This window comes from Rhamphochromis sp. 'chilingali' (assembly GCF_963969265.1).
Source record: "Rhamphochromis sp. 'chilingali' genome assembly, chromosome: 17".
Classification (NCBI taxonomy): Eukaryota; Metazoa; Chordata; class Actinopteri; order Cichliformes; family Cichlidae; genus Rhamphochromis; species Rhamphochromis sp. 'chilingali'.
This window is the reverse complement of record NC_137944.1, coordinates 29,747,425-29,775,390: the sequence shown is the minus strand read 5'-3', so window position 1 is coordinate 29,775,390 and position 27,966 is coordinate 29,747,425. Positions and strand designations below refer to the sequence as shown.

At 44.5% G+C, this 27,966-nt stretch overlaps 1 protein-coding gene across 8 annotated transcripts in view; it reads right to left on the bottom strand.

Moving 5' to 3' along the window:
* macf1a (microtubule actin crosslinking factor 1a) overlaps positions 1-27,966 on the bottom strand; it is a 233,685-nt gene that overhangs the window by 35,501 nt on the left and 170,218 nt on the right. For all 8 annotated transcript variants that reach the window (XM_080863451.1, XM_080863454.1, XM_080863452.1 and 5 more), the window contains 5 exons: positions 27,212-27,804; positions 26,911-27,099; positions 26,625-26,831; positions 25,040-25,357; positions 24,758-24,940 (listed from right to left, as the gene is read on the bottom strand). In XM_080863451.1, coding sequence (XP_080719577.1) covers positions 24,758-24,940; positions 25,040-25,357; positions 26,625-26,831; positions 26,911-27,099; positions 27,212-27,804 — 1,490 coding nt within the window. The remainder of the gene's footprint in view (positions 1-24,757; positions 24,941-25,039; positions 25,358-26,624; positions 26,832-26,910; positions 27,100-27,211; positions 27,805-27,966) is intronic.

Below are 27,966 nucleotides of genomic sequence, written 5' to 3'. Positions count from 1 at the left end.
TTTAGCAGCCAATTCCCAGATTTAAGTATTTGGCCTGTGCCTCAAAGGTTAACAGTTTGATAAGCGCATCTTTCAAAGAGGATAAATAAATAAAAGAAACTTGCCAAACATTAAATATTCACAAGTAAATAAGCAACAGAATCAAAGCTAAAAATACAAGATTTATAATTTATATATTAGAAATGTGACACCCAAAGACTCGCATCTGCTTCAACACAACCGAGTGGGAGCGGTGTGGTCACGTTCTGATTCAAACGAAAGCAGCTGACATCACTTTTTTCCTCCAAGGGAGCCACACCCAGTTAAAGAAAGCTCTCATGTAAAACAACTGTTCAAATTATTTGTCTGTATGTGCACCCCCACTGCTCGCAGCTGGAGTCTGATTGAAAAAAACATGCTTTCAGGCCCTCAAGGAAACATCCATCATGAGATCACAGGCAGATACTGTCACTTAGTGATTAGTAGATTAATGAAATCATGATTTTAATGACTCCCAATGACTATGAAAATGAGAAAATAGAAAAAAATGCTTATGTGCTCAATCTGTCTTGTGTCATTAATCCCTTTCAGCCCTTTCCCCCCTAAAAGCCCAAACTCACTCACCGTGGAGATGAGGGAAAAAGAGAGCCTTTGTTCAACAATAGTAACCTAGAGGTTAGCAAAAGCTTTAACATGGTTTCCAAAGGAGAATCCATGTTGGAAAAGGATTATTAATGATCGCCTGCTTGCCAGCACCTGTTGATTTTTCTGCACAAAAACATTCCCTACTCTGGGCATGCCTCCTGACCAAAACACCACAAAACAAAAACCCACAACTTTAACACATCCACTGGTTTAACTGGGCTGAAATTTATGTTGTTGCTGAAGTGAGCAGTCAAGCTATGATCTCAGTTCTGACCAAGAATAATGGCGAGCACAGTGAACATGTGACTGTGGCGCTGATGTTTAACAACACGGATGCAGAAAGAACTCGCGATCCCAGCAGGAATATTCTCACTGGATCTCGAACTGGAATTTCGCATCACGGTAGCTGCACGGCGCATCGATCGCACACACGGCTCAGATTTGGAGCTGTGCGATGGCATATGTCGAGAACATCAATTTCAGATCGCGGACATGCTGGCTGTTAACACACAGCAGCTTTCCTTTAACTGTTACCATTACGGTTACAAACATGCACGAAAGAAAAAAGAAAAAAAGAAAAAGGAAATTAATAACACACAGCACTTGCATCTAAAAAGATCTGGGCTCTGCAGGATGTTGCTCAGCTTTTCCGACTTGTTATCGAGGCTTTAAAGTTGCTCTCTGAACTGCGTCCTCTCCTTTCATCTGCCTTTCCCTTCATAACTGATTTCTGTTACTATGAAACTTTGTGAGTGCTGGTGGTCAAATCACAAACATCTTCTTTAAGAGTGTCTGTGAAGCTACAACTGCTTGAAACTTGAGAGAAGGTGAGATGAACCTGCTGTGCGATGAAGAAGCGTACACGAGCAATAAAGAGAAAACCAACAGGAGAAAATGAGCACACACTGAACTGGTCCTGACAGCACTGCCCAGACTTGCTTTTCTTTCACCCCCATCCTTCCTCCTCCTCCTCCTCTCTCGCCTTTTCCCCTTCTCTTCCTGCCTCAGCTCTCGTCTCTCCTTCTCTTCCTGTCTTCCAGCCCTTATCCTTCCTCACTTGCTCCTTTCTCTCCTTTCTAATGGAACAAGAAAAGAGGAGAAAGGAGGAAGGGGAAGAAATCTGTTTCCCCACTAAACCACAAAGTGAAAATGGTATTGTCGGTGAGGTTTTCCTTTAATCCACGGTCTAAATAAATCTGACACAGGGATGAAGGGAGCTAATAGGTTCATAAATCCCATTTGAAACCAGCCAACCTGTATTTGAACACCAACAAACAGATACAAATCTCATGCAAATGTGGACTGCATTCAAAACACACTGTCCCAAAACCTCGCCCCACTCCTTTTCTTCCCCTGTTCTGTCCAACCAGCAGTTTTTTTCAGGGGGGAGGGGATTTTTAAACATTTACTTCATTCACAGGATTAATCATCTTCTGCATATTTGTGGGATTTTTTTGTGCTAAATCACTCCCTGAGAGACAAAGAAATGGAGGAATTCTGAATTATTTCCATCTTTTTTTCCCCTCTCTGGTGTTTCTCTTGAAAAATCTCCCTGGATTTTAGTGCTCTGTGTTTTTAAGAGTTTGTCTTCTCGTTGATATCACAGAAAGAAAGAAAGAAAGAGAGAGAGGTGGGAGTGACACAGCATGAGGCAAAGGGGGAGGAAAAATATGTAAAAACCACTAAAAACACTGCAAACATTTGATGTACTATTGATGTATTTTAAACACAACTACCTTCAGTTCTAGTGGGAGATCAATGTCTCCCTGCTTTTGCTTTAATGCTCCACATCCCCCCTCCCTCTCTTCTCCGTCTTTTGCAGGTTTATCCCAGAGGCGGATGTTCACAACCGGAATTATCACATCAATTGAAACACAAATGTATGAGCTGCAGACCTTAAGCCACCTGGCTCGATCTACCCCTGCTCGTCTGTCTCTCTGCTTTTTCATCTGCCTCTTCAGCCCGTTTGTTTCCACCGTTTCATCTTGTACTTGTTCTGATTTCAGCAACAGCTGAAAGCTACAGCAAATCTTTTTAAGACCCATTTATTAACGCCACACCGAACCTTTCAGAAGTCATTTCAAAAGAAATATTAAGGCGTTAAGCTGACAAAAGATGTCTTTCCTTCTAGCGGAACATAATTTATATGCAATGTGTAAAAACGTGCAGGATATAAAAAATATAATAATTCTAAAATGTTACAAATGTTTCAGATTTTGTTTTGACTGATCTGTACGGACTGAGAGAAGTTTGTCGCAACAAAGGGAAAAACCTCTTATGACTACAAACCAGCAAACTTTAGAACTGAAGAACGAAACCCAGCAAGCGCTACAACCTGCAGTTCCTCCAATGGCCACTGGAGGCCGACTCAAAAGCGGCGTTAACGCTTATGCACTGGTTAAAGACTTCATTTTTGGCCTCTAAAGCCAGTTTCCATTTCACAGCAACTATATGGTGGATGTCTGGATTTTTATTTTATTTTATGTTTTTAAAAGCTTTCTAGTCTAAATTTTATTAAGGCTTGAATTGAGGGCTGCACTGTATTTGTGATATTAGTGTTTTTTGGAGCATTTTTAATGCATTTACCTCCCAAATAATGTGTCCTGTTGTGTGTTTACTAGTGCTAACAAAAAACTCAAGCACAGACACGTAGCTGTGTCTGTGCAAAACGAGTTATAGTTTATGGGTGCAGTTTGCTCATAAAGCTTGGTCATAAACAAGTTGCTGTTAGCCTGGGTCAACACGTTCTTGCCACGTCTAAATACATTTTTATCCCAGGCCAGAATAAATATTTAGGCCCTCCTCAGATTTTTGCACTACATCTTGAAACAGTCTTCAGCGTGCAACAACAACAACAAGCGATGGCACTGTTGGGAGGGATGATCTGGATCTTGTTCCGTTTCAACATCAAAAGCACCACAACTAAATAAAAGGAAAACGATTCAGAGCATCAGATTTTATAGGAGCCAACAGAGACGAGTAGCTACACTCCTGAGGGAAGAGATCAATCCTAATCTCAGTGTCATTCACAGCATTATACAAGGTTGGATGCGGTCATCCGTGACGCTGTAAAACATCACAGAGCTGAGTCATTTTCACATATTTATTGACTCTTAAAAGTCTCCTGTTGTTCTCAGTAATCACCCCCCCCCCCACCCAACCTTTTTGTTCACAAATTCCATTCTGCTCATGAAGCTTAACTTGAGGCTTCAACATGAGAGTCTATCAACCAATGAGCGATGTCATTCATCCATCTTTTACATCCACTCCGTAGCGACTACCTCTGATGTGAGCCTTTAATCATTTAAGACCCTTTTAAGAACTTCAAACCTGTGTCTGCAGAGAGCATCCAAAGACAACAAAATGTTAACCATGAAACAAACTCTTTCAGAACTGTCACTCAGTGCATAAGCTGCCATCGTTCAGCCTGTCTGTACTGTATGTTCCCTCGCTCCAGTTCATCAAACAGCATGCAAAGCTCGTCCATCTGTCTGTCTGTCTGTTTGCGGGACACGCATACACACACTGTGCTTTAAAATGAGCTCCATGCTAATCCAAAGACCTTCTGCTTGCGTCTGCCTGCCAGCGTGGCTCTCTTATCTTTGTACTAAGGCCTCGTGTACCACTAAAAGGTGCTTCCCTGTGAAAACAAAAGCTTCCTCCACCCTACCTCCCCTGTCGCCTGTGTTTTTGTGCCTGCTCCTTTGTCTTAATAAACTCTGTCAGTTCATCTGATGGTATCTGTCCTCCCCATGGTTGTCACATCATCCCTTTTCAATTAATTTCTATCAGCAACTTAACATGAAAATTGCCTGGTGTTTGTTTAAGTGTACGCACTGGTTTTAAACGAGAGCAGAATATTGAAGTGGGAGGGAAGAAATAAAGAAAGAAGAACAAAGAGCACGAAAAAAAAAAGACGTGAAAAAGACGAGTTTAACGAAGAGGAAAAAAGTAAAAAGCAGAAGCAGAGGTGGACACACCGAGAGGCAAACAAGACAAAGACTTTGGAGGTCAAAAACAAGCAACAAAGTCCAGCCCACAGTTTGAGTGTTAGTCCTGACACATCCTTATCTGATATCTAAGTTTATACTCCCCGGACAACTTCACACACTGTTTGTGCAACCATGCTGGCAGAGGCAGGTCCACTCACAGAAAGCCGCAGTATTTACCTCTCACCTCTTTATCTCAGCGACAAAAGCATCCAAGCATGCATCCAAGCATGCAACAGTCAGTTGAGAAGAGGAAGTGTGAGTCTGAATACAAAACACACAAGCATGCATTGAAAAGAACCTCTTTGGTCACCTTTCAGGAACGTGAACAGAACCCTAGAGTCAAATTTCCCGATTGCTGTCCATTAGTCATTACTGTGAAACAATAAACAGCACAGTGTTTCCGTGGCAGCGGGGTGTTACTAATATGCATACTGAGGTTCAGGATCAGTGCAGTGATCTTTAAATTATTTTCTCAGAAAAAAACCCTGCTAAAGTAAATTCTAGTCATCTCCTTCATGAATGAAAGTTTTAATTGGAGCTCTTTGTATATCTAAGTTGTAAAAAGAATTATTACAGACCTGAAAAGGTCTCATACAGATTTAACAGCCTTCAAATTCTACACTACATAAATATTTAAAAGGTAAGTATAGTCAGGATGTTGGCTTGACGAGTGGCAATCCTAGTTTTACCATTTTTAGTCTTAAAAACATCATCCAGAGCCTTTTCTTTCCTCCTCTGCAACAGGCCTGGTGTCATTTCAGGTCACCTGGAGCTCAGCGCTCTGTCCTGCTGCAATTCTCCTGTTTTACATCTGAGGAGGGAGCGAACATGACATCTGATTGCATTAAACTGAGGCCAGAGCAGCTGTAACTGCAGGGAGAACAAACAAACGAAGACTGATAACACAGAAATCAGTTACACACCCAACCACACACTCACCAATACACGGCGTAATGTACTCTTAAACCCACACAGGGTACAATAATTCGGCCGTTACCCAAGAGCAGCCAACGTTTACCTGGATAAAAAATATAATGTAATAAAACACGACCAGGAGCCTGCGTCGTCAGCGTGGCAGCAGGTGCATCAGCGACCACTCAAACCGCACATTGCTCATACATAATGTACGCGATGAGAAGTAATTACCTTTTTTGCCTTACCTTAAACCGCTAGGGTCATCGTGTTAGAAGAATTTCCCAAAACAAGACGACATTTTTGTTTTATAAGCAATACACTCACACACAGACATTACAAACGGCTCGCCTCTCTTCATGTATGCAAACATCTCAAAGGAGATATGATAGATTTGCTAATATCTTTAATCTCTGAAACCAGCTTTACCCTGTTCGAGCAGCTACGGTTCATTATCAGAACTGCAGCACATTTTAAAAACACGTGAGGAGCAAAAATAAATAAATCAATTCTGAGTCAAGAAGCAAATCTAAGCCAGACGCTGACACCTAGAAAGCAGGACAAGCTGTCAAACGTGCCATCACGATGACATAAACCCATATAAATACACACCTCCGAGATAGAAGACCCGACGCAGACAAAACAAGTCGAATACTGAATGCAGATAAAGATGAGCGTGCTACAGTCACCGACAGGCCTCTGCTGCGAGTTTCAAGTCAGGCTAATTTTGCTGCATTTATAAAAAATTCATATCGGTAACTTGCCTGTGCTCCAACTCTGATCACAAACTCAGAAATCAAATCAATCCAAACAGAAAAGTCACCCAAAGGTCTCACTTGGTATACAAACACAGCCTCATAAAACACCTCAAGCACCTTTCTCACAAATAATTCAAACAACGGGGAAAACTGTGGCCTGTGTTACTCGGGAACACACACATACACAGACACACACAGCTGGGATACGAGCAGCTGCCCTGACTCTGTATGGAAAACAGGCGTTCGGTACTCTATATACAGACAGCATAAACACAACAGCAGCACGGCCTCGGGGGAAGAGGTTTTCAACTCTGCATTTGCGATCAGCTCTGCAAGTAACCTGCAGGCCTTGACCATCTCGCAAATAAAAAGGTGATCAATCAAATGCATGCGAGTGCGGATCCAAACCCAAACACACACATATTATAGGTATAAACAGAGTAGCCCTGAGGCTAGTTTCCCATGAACAGCACAACCCCCGCCCCGCTTAGCATCATATTGCAATAATTTAAAGCCCTACTACTGAAACACAACTAGCTAATTATGGCGTCTACATAACTTCTCCACCACTCCCTCCCTCCACATACATTTTCCATGCCATGTCTACATCAGTTATTCTCAACACTCGGCTACCTGACCCAATTCTTTTTCCACGCTGTGCCTCTGTGTGCTCACATGTACACATCTAATGGATCATTGCTAAAAACACATTTTTGATCTTCTGCTGGCAAACTTTTTTTATTAGGGTAAATTTTGATACCAGTAAACCAGGAGTTTAATTTAATGCTTTCTCTTTGTCGGCATGGCATTTATAGACACTGGTCTGTTCCAAATCAATCGGTTTTAGTGCATTTACGCAATCCCAGATATCTAAATGGCACAATTAAACGACACAGCAGCACAATGTGTTATTGTAAATGGGTCATCTCCGAGCACAACACGAGTTTATGTACTCTAGATTTACCCTGGGTCAACTCAGAGTATGAGTCCAAAACACTCAAAAAGAAAAAAAAAAAAAAACCAAACACCTTGATGGTCAAACTTTCAAAATAAAAGCATACCTCTGATTGTGTATCAGGGTTGAAACACGGTAATGCAGTCGAGTCATTCTCTGATTCAGAACCACGTTCTATTTCTACACGGGGGTCTGCGGGTGAAGCTGTGGGGCGCTCATCTTCCTGGGGCGCACAGGCTTGAGCTCGGCTCGTCTCCGTCTGTGCAAATAGACTCTGTAGCAGACCTGGCTCAAGTTGGTCCCAGGCCAGGTCTCTGCTCGTGAGGGGAGGAACGTCAAGAGCGGAGCCATCTGACTCCCAGTCACTGTCACCTGTCATAGAGCCCAGGACAAACTCCACCCCGTCCATCCCGGACTGGGTACCCTCAGAGTACGAGTCCAAGTCTTGCTCCTGAGTATCCTCACAGGCTGAGCCAACATCTGAAGGGCCGGGCTGGGGGCGTTCAGGTGCTGCCATGTAAACAAAGCTGTCAGGCGAAAGAAAGGATCCCTCTTCCTCCTCGGGGTCTTGGCAGCAGGGTGGTTTGGGGATAGGACTGGGAGGAATTGAGTCTTCAATTGGAGAAGGGGGATAGTCACTGGGGTACTGGGAAGGCGCAGACACAGCCAGGTAAACAAAACTATCTGATATTACAAAAGCTTCAGAGTCTTTAGAATCCAAACATGCGCCACAAGAGTCTGTGTTAGAAGGTGATTGAGGTGAAGAGGCAGGTGGTGCTGAGTGTGTATGCTCAGAGTCTGATCTGGGGGTGCTAGCAGTCATTTTGGGTGTGGCTTCTGGATCTGGGGCTAGTTCAGATGTGTCCAGTACTGAAGCTACATCTGTGGGGACATTTAAGTTTTCAGTGTCTGATCCAAAAGATGTCCCCTCTGGGTCAAATATTATTGCCACAGAAGGCTTAAAGTCTGAGGGGACAGGAGCGTCATGACAGGAAGTTTGAACGTCAACATCCTGTATACATTCATCGTCGATTTCTTTTTCAGCCATGTGCGGAGGCTCAAGGGAGTGATCCATGAGAACTCCCTCGCTACTGTCCAAACTCGGCTCAGATTGGTCATACACATCCCACTCTGTTTCTAACTCCTCTTCCTCTTTCAATTTCCCTTCATCGTGCTCAATCTCTTCCTCCACATGTTCCACCTCCTCAGCATAAGGGTTGAGAGGGCTTTGAGATGGAGAGGAGGCTCTCTCTTTGTAATCCTCTCCGTCATGCTCTGATGACGCCCCGCTGTCCAGGTCTGTCTCAGTCTGTGCAGCTTTGTCTTGTTCACAGTCTGTCTGAGTGAGGTTACTGGTACCAGTTCTGTCTGGCTGGGATAAACGGCCCCCGCTGGAGTCTGTATCCAGCTGCTGACCAAGTGCAGAGTCTGTTGGGTAACTCATCTCCTCTTCCTCTACCTTACTCTCCTCATTATAGTCAATGTCACAATCTTCATCTATGAAACCATGTTCTTTTTTGTGGTCTTGTGCTTTAATCAAGTCAAAGTTTATAATTTCTTCATTGTGCTCAGAGTGAATTATGTTCGAGTCTCGTGTGGTTTTATCTAAACCAGGATCAAGACCATCAGGCTCTGTAAAATTAAATGCATCTATAGGAAGAGTTCCTTCAAAATCTACACAGCCAGTCTTTTCTTCCACCTCTCTATCCTCTTCCTCCAAATAAGGAAGCGTGTATGGGTCGAGAGGCTCAGGGTCCACACTCATCTCCACTCCCTCCTCTCCTTCATCCTCTTGACATTGCCTCTCCAGCTCTAAAAAGAGGTCATCTGACTCTGCTCCCGAGCTGGGACAAGGTGAAGCACTGGGGACCTCAGGACCCCCAAATCCAGTAGGGGGAGTCAGCACAGGCCAATGTCCAGAAGAGCCCGTTAAATCCCATCCCTCTGATTCCAGTGTTTCCCTGTGCCATGCCTGTTCAATGATCTCCCTATTCTCTAATTTAAGAACAGCCTCCCACTCCCTTTCCTCTCGCTCAGCTCTCTCCTCCTCTGCTTTATCCATTTCTTTTTTCCAGGCCTCCTCCTCCTCCTCAAGTATTCTTCTAACATTTCTCCGCTCCTCTTCTTCGAGCTCCTGAAGAATCCTGTGCTCATCCTCCTCAAATTTGAGTTCAGATGCTGTGCGTTCTCTGAGATCGCCACCCTGAGTACCCCATCCAAGCAGTCCCTCGTCACATCCCTCCTGACTGATACAGGGAGAGAGAGGCAGACCTCCATATATTAGCCCCTCTTCTTCCTTCAGGAAGGGAGATGGGGGGTCTAGAAGATAAAGTGACTCTTCATCTGTGTTATTATCCTCCCCAAGCAAGGGGGGTAAAGGAGGGAGTACAGGGAAGTTGTGTCTCAGGCCAACTTGAGTCCTTTTCCCTGTTGTTATGCTGCGGGGCCAGGTGCGGGCCTTGGTAGGGGGGCAGAAGACTGGTTTTGGTGGGATGAGAGGGGCATTGTCTCCCTGGTCCTGGTCCAAAAGAGGAGAATCCCTCTCTGAATCTGAAGTCTTGACCAACTCAAAATGCTCCTCTGGGATCTGTCTAACTCCAGCTTTAGAAGAGCTAGCAGTCCGTCTGTGCTCCTCTCGTTTTCGGTCTACCTGTCGAGACACACTGGGGCTGTGCTGTGGTGTATTTCCAGAAACCTGCAGTGCTCGAGTCTGACTAAGAGCAGGTAGCTGTTCTTTTGAAGGAGATGGCATTGCGTGGGCCTCCCTCTGTTGCTTCTGAAAAGCAGGATGAACCTGCTTTTGCCTGCTGAGAGGATGTTGAAGAGGAGGCAAAGGGCTGAGTGTGGGTGTCAGCGACGGTGAGGTGGGGACAGGAGGAGTGTGGGGCGCAGACGATAATGGAGAGGGTGTGTAAGGTGGCAAGGAAGGCATGGAGGACGTAGGGGTAGATGGAGGGAGGTGAGAAGGAACAGGTTGTAGAGGAGAGATGGGAATCCCTGCCCCAGACAAACGTTTCTCTGCCCCCTCAGCAGAGGACATCTCAAGTCTTTCTGCAAATTCAGGATAACTCGGGGGCATAAAGGCTTTCCAAGATCGCCGGTTTGGATTGTCTTTCTTATCGCTTCCCTGATGACGTCTCTTAGCCACTGCAGCCACCCCACCAACTGCTGATGAGGATGGAGCAATAGGCAAGCCTGAACCTACGATACTAACAGGAGGTGACATAATCTGAGCATCACCAGTTAGCTTTAAGGCATCAAAGATCACCCTCTCATCCAGTTTCCTCACACCTCCGGCATTGTCTGCACTCCTGGAGACGAAAACACCACCTAAATCAGCTGCAATAGTGCCATTGCTGGATAGCGTGCTTCCATCTCCTCTCACCTCCCCACCTGAACCCAACGTACTCCTGGAAGGTTGACACAGTTTGGTCCCTTGGTCAATCTGCTCATTGATGCGCATGGTATCATAAATTGATCGCTGGGGGACGTAACAGTCCTCTATGTACGCCTCGTCCTCATCACCTTTTCCAAGGCAGCGAGGGTTCTGCCTCAGACAGTCTGGACGGCTCAGGGGCTTCCCCATTGTGCTGAGAGTTAAGATGCAGGTATGGCACAACACTTAAAGAAATTAACCAAGAAAAAAGGTAAATTAAAAAGGAATCTTTGTGGGAAAAGATGTCCTGTTCCTTTAATTGTCCCTGGTGTAATGATCCACAGAAATAGACAGTCCATGTGGCTGCAATCCTTCACATTTGGAAAAACAAAAAGAAAATTAAATTTTCCATCCACAGCGTCATGTCGACTATGCAGTCTTATGTTCTTTCTATGTCACTTCAACAGCTGAGCACTTCCTGTGTCTTTCTGAGATGCTGTGTGGCATCAGCGGGGGAGTGAGAGAGACAGCCCACCCCCTCGGCACCATATTAATCAGCAGCTCTGTTTATTTCAAAGACTGTTAGGAATGAAAAAACAGTAGAGGGATGAGCACGGGGAGGAAGGGAAAGAAACGGTCGTCATTTCCCCCTCTGAGTAGTCCAAGGTGAGGCAAGCACCATGCAGATAACATCCCTTTGTTTTGCTGTCTGAAAGGCAAAGCAATCCCCTCTCCTTCATATTCAAGTATAGGCACAACAACTCATTCCTCGACTCCGGTTATACTCCCATGCAAGCTTCTAGCCTCCTTCCTTCCTTTCTTCCTTTCTGGCCTCCTCTTTTCTCTGTGGCACAACAGGAAAAGGCTAGAGCTTGGACAACTTCAGCAACCTCTGAGAGGCAGGCATGGAAGTGTAAAAGTCTCCTTTTAAGGTGAGAAAACCCACTCTCAGTTATATAAAAGAAAGGCTGCGTGGGGTGCAAGGAACAGCAAAGTACTAACTCCAAGAACACGTTTCACTATTATCTTCTTATTTTCAAAAATATTTCTTGCAGGGAAAATACAGATAAAATCCAGGAAAGAAGAGAAAAAGTTTGTATCTTTTAAAGGATTTTTAAGGCAAAAAAAAAAAAGGTGCAGAAGAAAATGCATGAAAATAGAAATTCCTTTACCAAGTCAATGCCACTTTGTGGTCCAGTCACTGTTCAGGCAGTCTTTTTCTGTCCTCCACTTTCATCACAAAGAGTCAGTGTTTATGCCTGCAGGAAAAACCCTGAATTTTTTCCAAAACGTCTCATCAGTATGATTATCAGTCATTCAGTCTTTAGTGAAAGAAAATCCACTCCGTAATCCATACAACTATCCCGTATTTAATGAAAATGTATCCCGAACAAAGAGAAATCAGAAGAAATCCTCATCCATGCTTCAACTCCTTTCTTTTATCCTGCTGTCTTTCTCTCTTATCCTCGGATCATCTGCAGCTCCAGGGGAGAGCTGGTACCGTGGATCGAAAGCAGGCATGCTCCTGGAGGGGTGAGGCTGGAGTGAAAGAGGGCATCTGGGGGTAGAGAGGAGAAAGGAGGGGGGCTGGGGGTTGGATCCTGGACCAGCCAGGCAAGCAGGAAGGCAGGCGAGAAGGGCAGAGCGGTGAGTCGTGGGACTGTATCCAGAGGGCAAAGTCCCAGACAGCCCTCCCAGCTCCAGTCCGAGCTCTGCTTTGCAGGCAGGGTCTTCCCCCTCTCTACCAGCAGACAATCCCAGGATACGCTCCCTTCCCTTTCGCTCTCTCTCCGCAGCCTTCTTTCTCCTGTCTCGACTCCGTGGTGAGAATGAAACAAAGTGCCACGCAGTTCCTCCTCTCTGCCTTTGAAACGTGTGGGCTCCGCAAGCTTTCCTCTCCCTTTCCTTTCTCTCACAGCCTCTGTTCTCAGGCCACTACAGAGCTGAAATGGTTTGCAGCTGCTAAAAAAATCTCCCTCTTTTCCTCTCACTCTCTTGCTGCTCCCCCGCCTCACCTCACCCTCGCTCTCGCTGGCTGCCTCCCTCGCTACTCTCGCTGTTTGTGTTTGAATTCAGCTCCGTTTGTTCTGTTTCCTGCACTGGTTTTAAAACACAGGAAGTGCTCCAATCATGCTGGTTTCCTCTCCCTCAAAGAAAAAAAAAAAAAAAACCACACATGCGACAGAGGCGGAGAGAGAGGGAGAGAAAGAGAGAGAGAGAGAGGTGTTAGGGAGTTAAGTAGCGAGAGAAAAGGAGGCAGTGTGCTAAGAGGGAGCGTGGAGCCAGAGAGGGCTGTGCAGAAGAGGATTACCAAATAAAATTAGCAGATTAGATAAAGGGATGCTATTAAAACCGTTTTAAAATAAATAAAGGGGGGGGAAAGTATGAATTAAAAAACCAACTATATGATAACCCAGCTGAGAGTTTGCTTCATGCAGGCACTATAATACAGTATCTCACTAACACTGTCTGGCTGCCACTGTAGCCAGATTTGGTACTGTGGGAGAGAGAAAAAAAGAGAGAGAAGGGGGCTAGCGATGTGAGCAGGCTACATTCACGGCTGCATTCATCACAGCTTTGTAATCCACTCTTAATTCTCCGAAGGGTAAACCTCCTCCCTCCTCCTATGAGGACAAAAACACTGTCCACACAGAGGGAAATGATACAGAGTCAAAGAAAAAGAAAGAGAGGAGGGAGGAATGGAGGTAGGGAGAGGAGGGGGTGGGACTGTTAGCCGACGGCAGAGAATGAGGCTTATCAGCAATGAGCCGTCGCTCTCTTTTTTCTCTAAAGCAATAGTCCAGGCTGAAGGCAGACGAGGAAGTCCAGCCTGTTTTTATTCACTCCATTACTGCCCCTGTTGTCAAAGAGTTTTCCCACGTTTCAGTTGAGTCACAAGTTCTCTCGGTGTCCAGTCCAAGTGATGGTAGCAAGAAAAAAAGAGGGAAAAGAGCTGCTCGTGTAAAAAATAAATATGGAGAAGACACAGACACACAAAAGTCTGTGATATTCACAGGCTCCACTTGTGCATTCCCCGTCTGTGCCTTCACTGAAACCCAACACGGCAGAGGAGTGTGTGTGTGTGTGTGTGTGTGTGTGTGTGTGTGTGTGTGTGTGTGTGTGTGTGAGAGAGAGTGTCAGAGGGAGACACCAAGGGGCCAAGAGGAAAAGGGGCTGTGCACAAAAAAAAAAAAAACAGGAGAGGAGGAGGAGGGAGCTTCTTCAGGTGGCCGCAATAAACCACCGAGCAGCAACCCACTCAGTCAGAAGGGGGATACCAGCTAACATGGCAACATGCCAAAGGTAGAGAACTTTAAGCCACTTTGTTTTTCTTCTCCTCATCCAAAGTTACAGGCTGCTCAGTGCCAGTTGTGGTGGTTCTCGTCCTCCTCCTCATTCTCTGGTTCGTCTTCCTTTTTCAACACAACTGTTTGTTTAAAGCAGCCTGGCAGCTGATCTGAATCGAGGAAAGCCTACTTTCTTTCTCTCTAGCTTACTCCACTGCTTTGCAACGCCTCACAGCTCCCTCATTCTCAACTGTTGCACAGATCAACCCGTGGCTTGCATGTCAAATATGCTAAATACTCCACTCTTTCTTTTTAACTGCCCTCCCTCCAAATACCCACCCCCTCTCTGTCAGTTGCCCTGCAGCTGTCATTGCCGCGTCCAAGGCAAACGTCTTCATAGAAACAAAAGGGGTTTGTCACAGAGTTCGCTACACACACCCACACGCGCGCGCATGCATGCAGCGCTCGCAAAATCTCGCGTGACCCACGGCTAACTGACAATCCCCTCTACACAGACCACAACAAGGTTTAAAGCCAAGCATTCGCAGATGTGGGCCAGCTACCAGGAGAGGAGGAAGGACAGGCACTGAGGGGAAAAAGTAAAAACAAAAAATGAAGAGTGGAGGAGCCAAAAAGGACGATGAGGGGCTGGTAATTAGATTAGGCTAGTTTAATTTATTCATTTAAATTAACCCTACCCCTCTTTACCTCATTGACTACTGACAGGCCGCATTGTCTGTGCCTCCACCCGTGCCCCCCTGGATTGGCTAAAGATTAAATTTGATTAGTCAAGTCCTCTGCGGATCCACTTGCGCTGCCCTGCTTTACTATGATTTCCACTCATTCCTCAGTCGTCTCAGCTAGTTTAACAGTCACACAGTTGATGGGATGAGCAGTAGCGAGGCTGTTTAGAGGCGGAGAGGAGTAAAAGAGCGTAAGGATTAGGGCTTTAATTTTCCCCGGGGCCGATCCTGTGGTGCAAACTTTACCGAGGTGCAGTGTGCACTAAATGGCCTGCTTTCCGAGTTAAAGGCTCACACTGCCTTTGTCTGCACCTAGAGGCTTGAAACCACTTAGTGTGGCTAAGTGACATTAACACAAACACAGGTGGAGGGCATAAAGTATGTATTATTGACTTTTCTGGGTCGTTTATTTGCTCTTGGGGGAACACCTGTCGACAGGAAAATATACTTTTTTCCCCCCTCTCCCTCCTCCTCCACGAGCCAAAGTAAATCTATAATCCGTCTCTTCAAACCGCTGCCATTTAATGTCATTTTCCTCGTCAACATCTTGCTTTTCAATCTCCCTCCCCCTCTGTAGTAACCTGGTAGCAGGAAAAAAAAGTAACTGCCATCTCCATCACCCTCCCTTTTTCCAACTCTCAGGGGTAGTTTTATATTAACTAGCAGAGCGTTTCACCTGCCTGTGTGCATGTGAAAGCATTTATTGTTCTCAAGCTTCCTCAGTCTGAGAGAGAGAGACACACAAAGAGGACAAGGACCCACATACAAAAACACCACGAACACCTCTGAGTAAAAACAGGCACGCACATCCACCATCGCGCACAACATGTTCAATAAAAGCACCTGCCAATCACATAAACACACCAATGATGGTCATAATGGTAGTTTGAAATTTTGCAGATTTTCGGGGCCGATTTGCTTTGTGTGTGTTGCAGGTAGGCAGCTGCTTGTGTGCATTTCAATTTAACGGTAAATTAGCCTGCATATGAACACACACACATGCATAAACACAAACACACACACACTCTTTTAGGAAAACAAGAACTTCACACTCTCCCCAGCCAAACCCTGCAGTGTGTTTTCATTCAGCTGGCAGCCAGCAGTCTATGTTACAGATGGAGTTTAACGTCCATGTGCGATTAATGCAGGAAGGACTTTCCACATTATAAACACTTTGGAGGTCAGCTCTCTGAGGTGGATTACACCATTTGATCAGTTTTAGTGTGTAAAAATAGGCTGATCCTCCGTTTTCAGTGACCTCATGTTTCTCTCTCTCACCCACACACAGCACCTGTGAGGCAGCCTGCCAAGGAGTCAAATCCAGAGGTCATCCCCCTTTTTCTTTCTGGCATGCCTCCTCTGCTGTTTTTATTCGAGCCTCTTCCTCCTCCCACACATCCACGTTCACACACCTGACTCGCACTCACTGGGATCTTACACCACCCTCCTGGCCCAAAAATCTCTCATTCAGTGTGTTTGCTCTCAGCCATGGCATTTATTTATTGTTTATTATATGCCATCATAAGGCGGATGACAGTCGCAATAAGCACAAGGTAAACAACCACCATTACAAGCTTTAAGGTTGACTACATCACGAAACAGCAAGAATTATATTTGATACTTGTTAGGGTTCACTGTGCTAATGTTATGCTAACATAGCTGTTTTGCTAGCGATCATGTAGCGCATCATTATATACCAGCTAGTCCAACTTCAGTAACCCCACAAACGTCACTGCTGTTTACTTTTCTGTCTTCATTTATGTTGGAAGTGATAACAGAGCAGTACGTTTGAATTTTTCAGAAATCTCAGTCAGAACATGCTATATCACGTTTAGGTGGAAACTAGCGAGCTAACTTCCTGCTAACTTCTAACTCCGCTGAATTTAATAAATTCTGTTTTCATGGATGCCTGGATGTTAAACTTAATTGTTACACCTGGTAAAGCAGCAATGCTGATCATTTTATTAAAGATGAAAGAATTTAGACAGTTTTTAACTCTCAGTCATGCCGCAGTGTTCGTTTGACTTTGGGACCTGATGAGGACGGAGTTTTGGACCCAGATTACTCCACGAGGCTCCTGACTACGGTAGCCGTAATGCTCCGACAATCCATCAAGCAGTGCGGCTTCATAGCTTACCAAAGTTGTGCTATGGATATGACGCCGTGTACCACATAAAATTGGTTAGAGGTCAGTAAACACAATAAGAATTCGTACATACACAGGGTAGATTTTTGAGAAAATTAAAGGATTTTAAGTGCGCCTTATAGTGCAGAAAATACGGTACAGTTAACCCAAGGTTCAGAAATGATACAGCTTTTATTCTTTTTATTCAGCATAAAACAGTGAAAGGTTACAAAGAAAGCAAATGCTTAACTTGTGAATTTAGAAGCTTTTCTGTGTCCCTGAGAATGTCTTTGTTGTACTAGTCGCTAAATGAGACCATAGAGTTTGTGCATTTTGCTTTTGCATAACTTCAAAAATCATCAAAGCTGCATCAGTTTGTAAAGATCGCATTGCTGGAAAAAGCCGGTAAGCACCAATAACTTTTCCCACGCCACACACAGATCTTATTTACTGTGATAACACAAAAATGAAAGCTTTTTGTCTAGGAAGCCAGCATGGCACCAACTTCTGGGTTTGCCTAGAAAAACAAGTAAAAGCTGCACAGATCTGCTGTGTTTCACATCAAAACTCACAATCTGACTCAAAACGACAGTTTGTTTCTTTTATTTTTGGCAGCGCTGCTGTAACGCATGAAGAAAATGGTTTGCTGGTATGAGCAAGACCTTTTGTAAAAAAAAAAAAAGACAAGTTGTTTGAAAGGCTGTATACGTTGGTCTGAAACGTGTCTATAAAGTTTAGCAAATATTATATTACACTGTTAGCTTTAATGCCTCGATATTTGGTGCAGAGGTCATAAGAATAAATGTTACACTAATTCTTTTCTAAACATTTGCAAGTGTCAAGGAAGTCTATCTTGGCTTGACCTGCAGCATTATTCAGTTTTATTATGTTTATTTTATTATGCCCAGTATTTGGAGAGAGAAGAATGATATTGAGTTCCATCTTATCGGGTCCTGTTGGACAAGTTTTGTGAAAATATTTATGTCAGTATTGTCGAATTTCTCTGAACTGAGAGAAAGAGCGAGGAAAAAAGCGAGAGCGAGAAGACCGGGCTGAGCTGTGGCATACCTTTCTAATTCACAACAGCTGAAACAATATAGGACCTGAGAGGAGGGAGGCCAAGACACACACACACACACACACACACACGTATATATGCGTTAACTCACACCATCCCGGACACATTTTGATCACAGACAAAACAGTTGCTCACTTCTCAGTCGTTTTCAGATGTATACTGAAGTGAAACATCTGTGTAAATGTGTGTGTTATAAAAAGGTCCAGCCGAAAGGCTCAGGTTTTAGGATAAGATAAATTATATTACTTTGATCCAATCGGCCTCTCAGAGGGACAAAAAGAAAATGCAGCAGTAAAAATAAGAGTCATGACCTCAGACACACACTGAATCTGTCTTTGGCTTACACACAGACTCACACACTCGCATTAGACACGAATATGCAGACAGAAAGAGATCAGAGAGACAGAAAGTAGTCCAGGAAAATTCAGAGAGCCAGTAAACAGAGTTGCCGTCCAGATGATGTATGACTTGGATTAGGCGGGGAGTCATGGGAGGGTTACTGGGTTCTGACACACTGAACTCTACTGACAGCACACAAACTTTTCAGTTCCATTAGACAAGCCGAACTTCAAAAATATAAGGCTGGGAGCATCGACTGGATTCACTCTTTCAGTATCATATGTTTTCTATTTGTCAGATTAAGTGCAATTAATCACCTAAACGGTTTTTACTGAATCCACTGAAGGTGACTTCACTGCTCCTGCTTTTGATCAGGACTTGTTTTGATGTTTCAGGGGTTTTTTTTAGCTTTAACATTAATAATAAGTTTTTATATTACACCTTTACATTTGTACGCTGACTGTGTGTTTGTGAGTGTATTAGTAATATTACCACTGTTCTTGTAGTGCAAAAGAATTTTGCTTTTCTCTCAAGAGTCATGGTTAGCTGGTTAAATTACAAAGAAATTACACAATCATAAATATGTGAAAGTCAAAAAAATCTTCCCAAGAAGTTTTATCTAGGAATGTATGACTAACTGGAAAACAGCACAACATTTGGGGCGCTGAAAGGTTCAATATCTGCATCCACCTTACTGCTGCTTACCAAAGGATAAAGGACTAAATGCGCAAACAACCTTATAGGTGAAAATAGGCCATGTTCCAGCTTCACAGCGGACCAAATGACGACCAGTGAGCTACTGGCCCAGTTTGGCTCGACTTCTACACCCATCATTAAATAGCTGCTGACACAGTCGGTGCGGGGAAGGACAGTGAGTCACAGGCTTGCAGATTCTTGGAGGACTGAAAACTAGCGCATGGCGAGGTGGAGAGGAGAGACGAAGGAGGCTGACACAGCGGAGAGGAGGAAAAAGGTGCGAGGGAGGAGGATATGGAAGGGGTGAAGACAGAGGAGGTGCGCAGGCATGATTTAGAACTGGGATTTTAACAAAAACGTGTGCACACAAGGACACACCAGCCCTTCCCAGGAATGTCCATCTGCAGTTATGGGTTTAGAGCCTCCTAACGCCCCTCTGCTAAATCACCAGTGTGAATATGTGTGCGCGCCTTCTCATCCCACCCAGAGACTATGTCAGCTGCTTAGGGACGAGGGGAGCCAGGGGCATGCAGAGAGATGTTGAAGCCACACCCTGATGTGCGTGTGTGCGTACTTGTGTGTGAGGGTGGGGTGAGCAGACAGCTGAGATTCCGGTTGCAACCCGAAAAAGACTGGAATTAGAAGCATCCTCTGATGCGCAGTGCATACACACCTCTCATCAGGCCACAGAGCAACCCTAAATACAAACACAGATTCCACGGTAGCGCATATGTGAAAACAGGATGGCCAAGTATAAACATGTACATGATAAATGGCAAAACTCTTGCTGGGAACAGAGAGCCAGGCAGGCAGCAGCACTGCCGGCTCAATACATCGTACATGTTCTCCTAAAGGCATATTATTAAATCAGTGCCAATGCAACAAGGGTTTGAGAACGAACACATAGACCAGACTGAAACGTTTTATGATTTACTGGAACCTTTTGAATAGACTTGGACAAAGAGCAAACATTTATGCACCCACTGATAAATGAACTGCATTAACTTTTGTTAGCCTCCCTTTTTTCATCTGGCACGATAATCAGATCAAAGTCCAATAATGTGTTTCATGAGAAAACTAATGTCTCGTTCTGATTAGCTATTTTAAGAATACTGAGACAGTAAAAATGGTAAACATCAGTATGTTAGTACACTGATGTTACTTTTTAGCTCTGCTTACCCGAACAAAGCTGCTACTGGCTTCTTGATTTGAGAGATATAAACAAGCTTTCGGGGTTAAAAATGAGCAAAACAAAGTAGTAAAGCTGCAGTTCTTCTAGTGGCCACTTGAGGCCGACTCGTTAAAATGCATAGTCTCATTATTAAAAAAGATTTGGTCTTTAAAGCTACTTTTTTCCATCATGACAACTCTGCATGGGATTTCTTAACACTCACCTGCCTAAATATTATTAAGACTTCCTCATTAGGGGCGTGTCTGCTTTCTCTGTTAACTCCGTTACTAAACTCAACCTCTCAGCCCAATTCATGGTTTTAATGAACTGAACAGTCTGTTCAAGAAGTTTGTGCCCTGGTTATAGTTAAATACTAGTTTAATTTAGATGTTACTTAGCACTAATTAACAGGTATATGTGCATGTGTACCCATACAGTCTAGTGATGGAGCTTGATAACCTAGCTCACACATTAGCACTTCTTGGTTTGAAATAACAACACAGTGAAGGTCAAAATGCTAAAATCGAGATTCAAAATGAGGCTTCACAAACCCGTGGGTGACATCGAGGTGGCGGTTTCTTGGATTTTCAACCCCTGCCAAAAAACTTTTACATTAAACATCACATTTTTCAGTCAGTGACATCTGCTCACTTTCAGTTTCTCACAGCCAAACTTTTAGATGTTTATCTAAGAACAAAATGATGTTTCCGAGGCTCGGAGTGTCTTGAATAAATCGCAGTGTAACAGGAATGCTAATAAAGAGACAAAGAGCAGAAGGAGACTGCTCTCTCGCACCCTCATTGACTCAGTAAGCCTCTGTGAGATCACCATTGGGAACTTTAAACAATAATCTGACAACATCACCACCCACTCCCATGACCCCATCATCCCACGGCTAGCCTCCACCCCCCCCCCCCACACACACACACACACACACACACCTCATCTTGAGCCCACTGGTCTTTTTAAGCATTGGCATGACATCATCTCTCTGGATTGGAAAAGGGGTCTGTTGGGGGAGGGGAAGGGGGCTGAAGAGAGGGGAGAGGGGTGGCCCGGTCTGTTTTAGAGCCAGACAGACATGTTTAGGTTTGAAATGAGCCTGGATCGGTTACAGAGAGAGTGAAACAGAGAGAGAGGTGGAGGGGAAAAAAACAAAACCAGGAGGGCTGGTTCACAAAAGTGGACGAAAGACATTTTCTCATCTCAAGACTATTAGAAGACACAGGACAAGATATTCTTCAGCTACCAAGAAAAAAAATGAAAAAAGTCAAAACGGGGTCAGACAGAAGACCAGAGCAACGTAAACCGTCTATCACAAAATTCCTCATCTTTCCCTGTGTATCTGTAATCCTGCCCGATAGTTTGTCTTTTTCTCGATTCTTCACAATATCCCCCCTGCTATCCTCTCTTCGGTGCCCTCCTATAAATACCCCCCCTGCCCCCAGATAGAGTGACAGACCATTTCCCTCCATGCTCTACATACCCTGCAGACAGTAGCTATTATACATTCTGCCCGTGATATTTTTGCAGTCTGTCTGCACCTCGGCTCACAGTTCACAGCTTTAATAGAGGAAAGGTCTTCATCACTGAAAAACAACACAAACTATTTACCTCTTAAATAACACATACAGACACGCGATGGAATATTTGACTTATATTTTGATTGCGTCTGTTTCACTACAGCTGAAATGCTGCAATTTCACACTGTAGCAAATAGAGTAGACCATTTATCAGGTCTACAGCCATGCTCGTGGCTTTTTAAGGCGGTATGGGCATTTTATTGTCGTGTGTCAAGTTATGTAGCTGTATGTATGTTTCTTTATTTGATCGGAAATTGAGCTTGAGCGATGCTGCAGCTTTGCTTCATCATCTGAGAACAATGAAATCTGTATAGACATTATAGGGAAGATCCCGAGGGCCAGATTTACTAACCAGGGAAAAATAGCGTGTGAGCGTAATCCACAAATAAATTGAACATTAGATAATACCTTCACTGTATTTAATTAAGAAACATTTTTTCTTGTCACCATGCGTATGATGCGTGCTTGTGTAAACTCATTTAAGGGCTAAAATCTTGTTAAGCGATTTCTTTTCTGCATCAAAATGAAAATATGCTGGAAAAGCTGCTTATTATTAATATGAAACATGCTTTATTTGATAAAAAATAATATCAGTTGCCTCTTTAAACCTTGTAAACACTGAAATATTGCTTTGACCTAATTACTCCCAGTCATATGGCGCATTAGTACACCTGCAGATCTGCTCGCTAACATGATTAATTCAAGTGCAAAATATTTGACGGAGCTTCAGACTCTTTGATGTGGCTCCGTTTTTCAAGTGTAGCCTATTTATCTGGATCTCTCCTCTCATCCTTCCCTTCTTCTTTCAGCAGCTCTTTATCTCCTCTATTTGTTTGTTCTCTGCTACACATTCCCTCGACTCGCTCTCATTAAGAGCCCGGTGAGGGGGAAGAAGAGAGAAAAACCCAGAAACGCACACAAAGAAAGGTTAGTAGGCCAAGAAGGAGGCGCACCGGAAATTAAGATGTTTCAATATATCCGAATAATCAAATTAGGATGGAAGAAAACAAGAAAGGTGCAGAGGTTTAAAAAGTTGAGGATGAAGAGAAACAGGAACAAAGAGTCACATGGAATGAGTAAAAACTCTTCTTTGATCCACCCACGCATCTCGACAACAGCGGAGATGATCGCTCTCAAGGGGACGAGGACGACTCAGACTAAATTTGTCGTGTGCAAAAAAATGATTAGCGCCCATATTATGCGAGTCATCGATCATCCTGAAAAAGCAGGACCTTCCTGGAGCGCCACAAGCTGCAGATGGCAGAAAATGCACTGACTGTGCGTGGGACTCCTTGCTTTCTACTCCTGAGCTCTCACATAGTTGTCTAAAGTGGACAGGATATTACATCATGTCAAGAAAATGTACTCGTTAACGAGAGAAGTCAGACTGAAAGACTAGCCTAGGCCTGTGAACCGAACACTGGAGGTGCCAGGAGTTTCTCCCAGCGGGATTTTTTTCTTTAAATGCAGAACGAGCTGTAAACAGTTATGTCTTAATGACAACTTACAGTATTACAGTACATACAGGATTAAGGATTTCATTATTTAGGTTAATACCTCACTGTAAACATGCAGTGTGTAAACAGTCAGATCCTAAATTTGGATCCACTGGCTCAGAATTATCACATTTCTTACTCCAGTATTTATTTTCCTGCAGTTCAGTCTTCTGCCACAATAAGTCAGCTGTCGATTGAAGTTGTGAAGCAACTTGAAAAGAATGTGCTGTGTTTGTGTCGTTGTAAATCCAGAAACTTTGGGTTATGGGCTGTTAACAGGACAAAATAAACTTCTTACAGAGGTCACGTCTTCAGGAGTCCTTCCAGTAATTTTACAGGCAATTTAATTTCTACTTAGCAAATGTGTCATTTGCTTTATTTTTCTTTTCTAATCTTTCAGCTCCAGCCTCTTAGTAATTGTTAAACCCGTAAACTGTAAATTTGCAACACAGGATTCAAAATATTTGATCAAATCTTGGTTTGATTGAAGTCTGAAGCTGGGTGGTTCTGTGGTGGCTAGCAGCCTCTCAGTATCTAATGTTGTATGTTATAAGCTTAAAACCGCACTCTCTGTGTAGTGCAAGCTGTATTTATATGGTTTAGAAAGTTTATGTAACGCCCAGACTACCACCGAAGACTCACGCTGGGAAACGTGTCCTCAAACGCCTCAAATCCTCGAGGTAAAAAGGAGCAGCACAAACAAAGACAGTACAGCCATTCCTTGTGTTTACAGAACCCGAGCTCGTCTCAACCACAAGAAAAGGAAAAAATAGACTCGTTTTGCCTCGGCATCAAATTTAGATCATTTTCCATCACCACAGTGACGAGGCTAACGAGGTAAAAACGCTAGCTGGGCGGGGCTTGAACATCACGAGGAGGGAGGGGCGTCATAAGTATTTGAGGGAGGGAGAGTGCGTTCACATATTGGCTGGAAATGTTGACAGAACCACAACTATCCTTAAAAGAACAGGAGCTGCGTGATTCAGCAGCGTGTCAGGCGTTTCAAAGAGACATGTGACTCAGCTAATCACCGTGTCCGAGTCCTGATGCACAACAGGAGTCCCCCCCACACACACACACACTCACCCCCACCCATGTACCTCATGGTCTCTAGAGAGATGAGCAAGAGGAAGAGCACAGATACAGACCCCCTCAGAGACACATATTGAATGTCACTATTCATAACTCACTCACACACACGCAGCTCTAAATCAAAGCTCATGTTACGCTGAAGAGTCGCTGTGTATCTGTGCAATTTCATTTCAATGGCATCATGAGAAGGGAGACACACAAACACGAACAACCCGTTCACCCAGAGCTATTTTAGATTCTTGCATGTCGTCGACGAGCAGACACAATACCCGCCTGAGCCGATGATAAACTCTTGTCTTTTCAGAATCATACATATACTGTAGTCATAACAACGAACAGTGGAAATCACACAATCGAGCTGAATGTAACAAGGAAAAAAGAAGATTTGGTACAAACTACTGCAAATCTGATTCCTTGTTGAAAAACCTCAAAACATTCAGTGACAACGAATTCAGTGGCTGCAAACTCGCTGCTTTCACAGTCACACACACAGACTGCACACATCCACGTTAATAACCAGTGAGTCCTACCTTGAACTCCTGCAGCTGCTGCTTAATCATCTCCACCTCTGTGCCAACCAGGCCCTGCGCATTCAGATTCTCTTCTGCTCTTCCCAGCAGGCCTTGCAGCTCAGCCACCAGCCTGTAGAAATCACGAACACGGTCCGCAGCATCCTCGATTTGGTCCAACCTGGCCTGGCCGCGTTCACTCAGCTAGAGAGCAGAAAACACAAATCAAGGATGTTACTAACATTTACCAAAGCCGCCACGAGTCAGGATAACCTCCATCACATCAGCGTCCTCTTCACTCACCTTGCCGGCCTGGCGGCTCAAAGCCTCCGTCTCCCTCCTGAGTGCGAGGAGGTCGGGAGAGGAGCCTTCGCGCCGCAGCATGGTGGTACACTCTGACGCGTGGCCCTCCAGCTCAGTCCTGAGGTTGGCCAGACGGGAGAGGAAGCCCTTCAGGGCGTCGGCCTGAGAGGCCAAGGAGTCCGCGTCGCGTCCAACGGGACTGAAGGAGTCCAGTTCATCATCAAGGTCGGCGAGACGTGAGAAGACGTCCCGCACGTGAGCCTGGACCTCGCCGACGCCCTGCAGCCGTGACTCCAGGGAGGAGCAGCACTGCTCGATCTGATGGAGGAGGATAACAAGTATTTAACTATGATTGTACTTGACCTTAAAATGCATTAATTTAACAACACACGTTAAAGAGATTTAAAAATACAGCAGCATCTGCCTTACAACTGAAAGACCATCTCCCCACGTTTTACTCTGACATGAAATCTCTTTTCTCTGAAGCGTCAAACCAGAAAACATCACAAATGAAAGGGCAGAAAGAGCATGACGACTTTTTGCTTTTCAGTGCAGTGACTACTTTTTTGGAAATATTTTCTTTTTTTTAAAAAAGCAACAAAAGCAACAAACAAGAACCAGAAATTTAATAAGAATAGAGACCCAGTAATGATATCAGCTTAGAACAGAAGACTGCTTGTTCAAACCACAAATTAATCAGACAGAGAGAAGCCTGTGTGGTAATATTTTCTGTCCAAAGCAACAGCTCAAGGCTAGAGAACAACGTGTAACCAAACCAGAAAATGATGCAACACAGCAGCGAGTATAAATAGATTTCGTCTGTGTAGGTGCAAGGAAGGGACAGTAGAAGCATCATTGCGCAAAGCACCGCAGAACTGTTTCCTCGGCAGCAATGTCATCAGATCGATAGTTTGTCTTGTTTTAAAAAAGGTAAATAAAACATCTTAGAGGATCCCAGCGTAGCCTGATGGCTTCGATACTGTATACAGTGAGAAGTTGTGTGGTAGTTGTGACCTTAAATGGAATATATGGAAGCTGGATTGCAGAAATAAGATGAAACGTTATGGGCGCTGAATTCTGAACGCTCTGGTTTACATTTCAAACTGTGACAAAGTGCTGAACGTCCACACCGACCATACACAGCATCACTACTATAACATTAACAGCCAAACTCCTCTGACAGCTATAGCTGTTCTGCTCTCCCTCAGTTCACTGGCACACTCACTAGATCAGACACCCTCTCACACAATGACCCTTGGAATAAATCGTTCGTCCGGTGGTAAAACATGTCTTCAGTCCAGATTGCAAAAATTGCTGGTTGGGTTTCATCAACTTTTATGGCTCCTTTCATCACTGCCCCTTTGTCACATCCTGCTGTTTTACCAAAGCATGTTCCCGGGTGGCAGATTTGGCACTTTAATATGTGCATCAAGTATATTTTAGACAATTCCAGGCCACGTACAGGTAATCAGGGAATAGGAAGTTCACCCTTTTTGATAAACACAGATGTATCTGATGCCCGAGTACATTAAAGAAACTTTAACAAACCCCCTCCCTTTTTAATTACAATGACCCTGCTCCCCACCTTGTCAGTAACATCTTCATACTCTTTCTCTGCATCTTTGGCCTGCTCCTGGAGTCTCCGTGTTCCCTCTGTGCTGCCTCCTGGTGTCTGGGGTGCATCCTGCACCAGCCCCTGAGCCAGATCTCTCAGGTAGACCACCTGAGGCTGCAAGGATCTCAGACTCTCCTGCTGACTTCTCAACCTCTCCAGGCTTTTGGCACTGCATGCCTGAATGTGAAAGAAGGCGATGTGGTCACTGCTGGCAATAACGTAAGTGTGAAGGTTAATGATCAATGCTTTTCAGTACCTGAGGTCCTAGAGCCTCCTGCACTTCGATTTGGTGCTTGGCAGCCTCCAGTCTCCTCTCCACTGCCTGTCTACCTTCTTCAAACTCCTTCAGACGGCTGGCCAGCTCCTCCAGCTGGGCGGTGCGATTGTGGAGGCTTTCGCCCAGTCCATCTACCCTCCGGTTCAGCTGAGCCTTCTCATCACGTACCTACAAAAAAACGTGTTTATCATTTACTGAACTTTAGATTTTTTCATACATTTTAATCTTGCATCGCCAATCAGATGAATGGATTTATCAGTCTCCATATTTCAGTCCATACCTCTTCCTCCCCGATGCAGCACTGCTCCAGCAGCTGATCAGATGCAGCATTAAAGGCTTCAAGTAGAGGTTGTCGTCTCTCGATGTCCAGGGACAGATTTCGTGCTTTCTGCGAGGCTTCATCCAGGGCAGACGAGTCAAGTGATGGTTGTAGCTCTTTTTCTTTCCCTTCGCAGTCTGCTAACCACGGTACCAGCTCAGCCTTGTGCTGCTGGTAAGTTTCTGCTTTGTTCAGAGTGTTTTTCAGTCTTGCCTCCCTGTCTGAGATCCTGTGGTTCAGGCCCTCCCAGTCCTGTCTCAAGGAGGTCAGACGGGCCTGCAGGGCTGAGCGCTCGTCTACTGGTAGAGTGGCGAGGAGCGACGCTCCCTCAGCCTGGATCAGCTCGTAGGAGCCTCGCTGACTGGCAATCCCACGCTGGAGCTCATCTGTCTCTGCCAGCAGGGAGCGAATGGCCTCCAGCTGACAGGGCAGGGCGACGGTTGATGATTCTCTAGGATCTGTCTGCTTGTCAAGCCAGGAGCGCAACTCCTCAAACATCTGCTGGAACTGCTGGGTGGACGACAGGGCAGCCTGGAGCTGAGACAGACCGTCAGCTAAAGGAAAGAAAAGCAGAGCAAGAGGAATTAGAAACAAACACCAAACAAGTACATTAATAAAAATGACAAAAAGGACTTCAGAAGGTTCTGATGTATTTATCAGTGAGTTAGTTAGTAGCAGGTTTTTGTATCAACAATTATCAATCATAATAATAATAA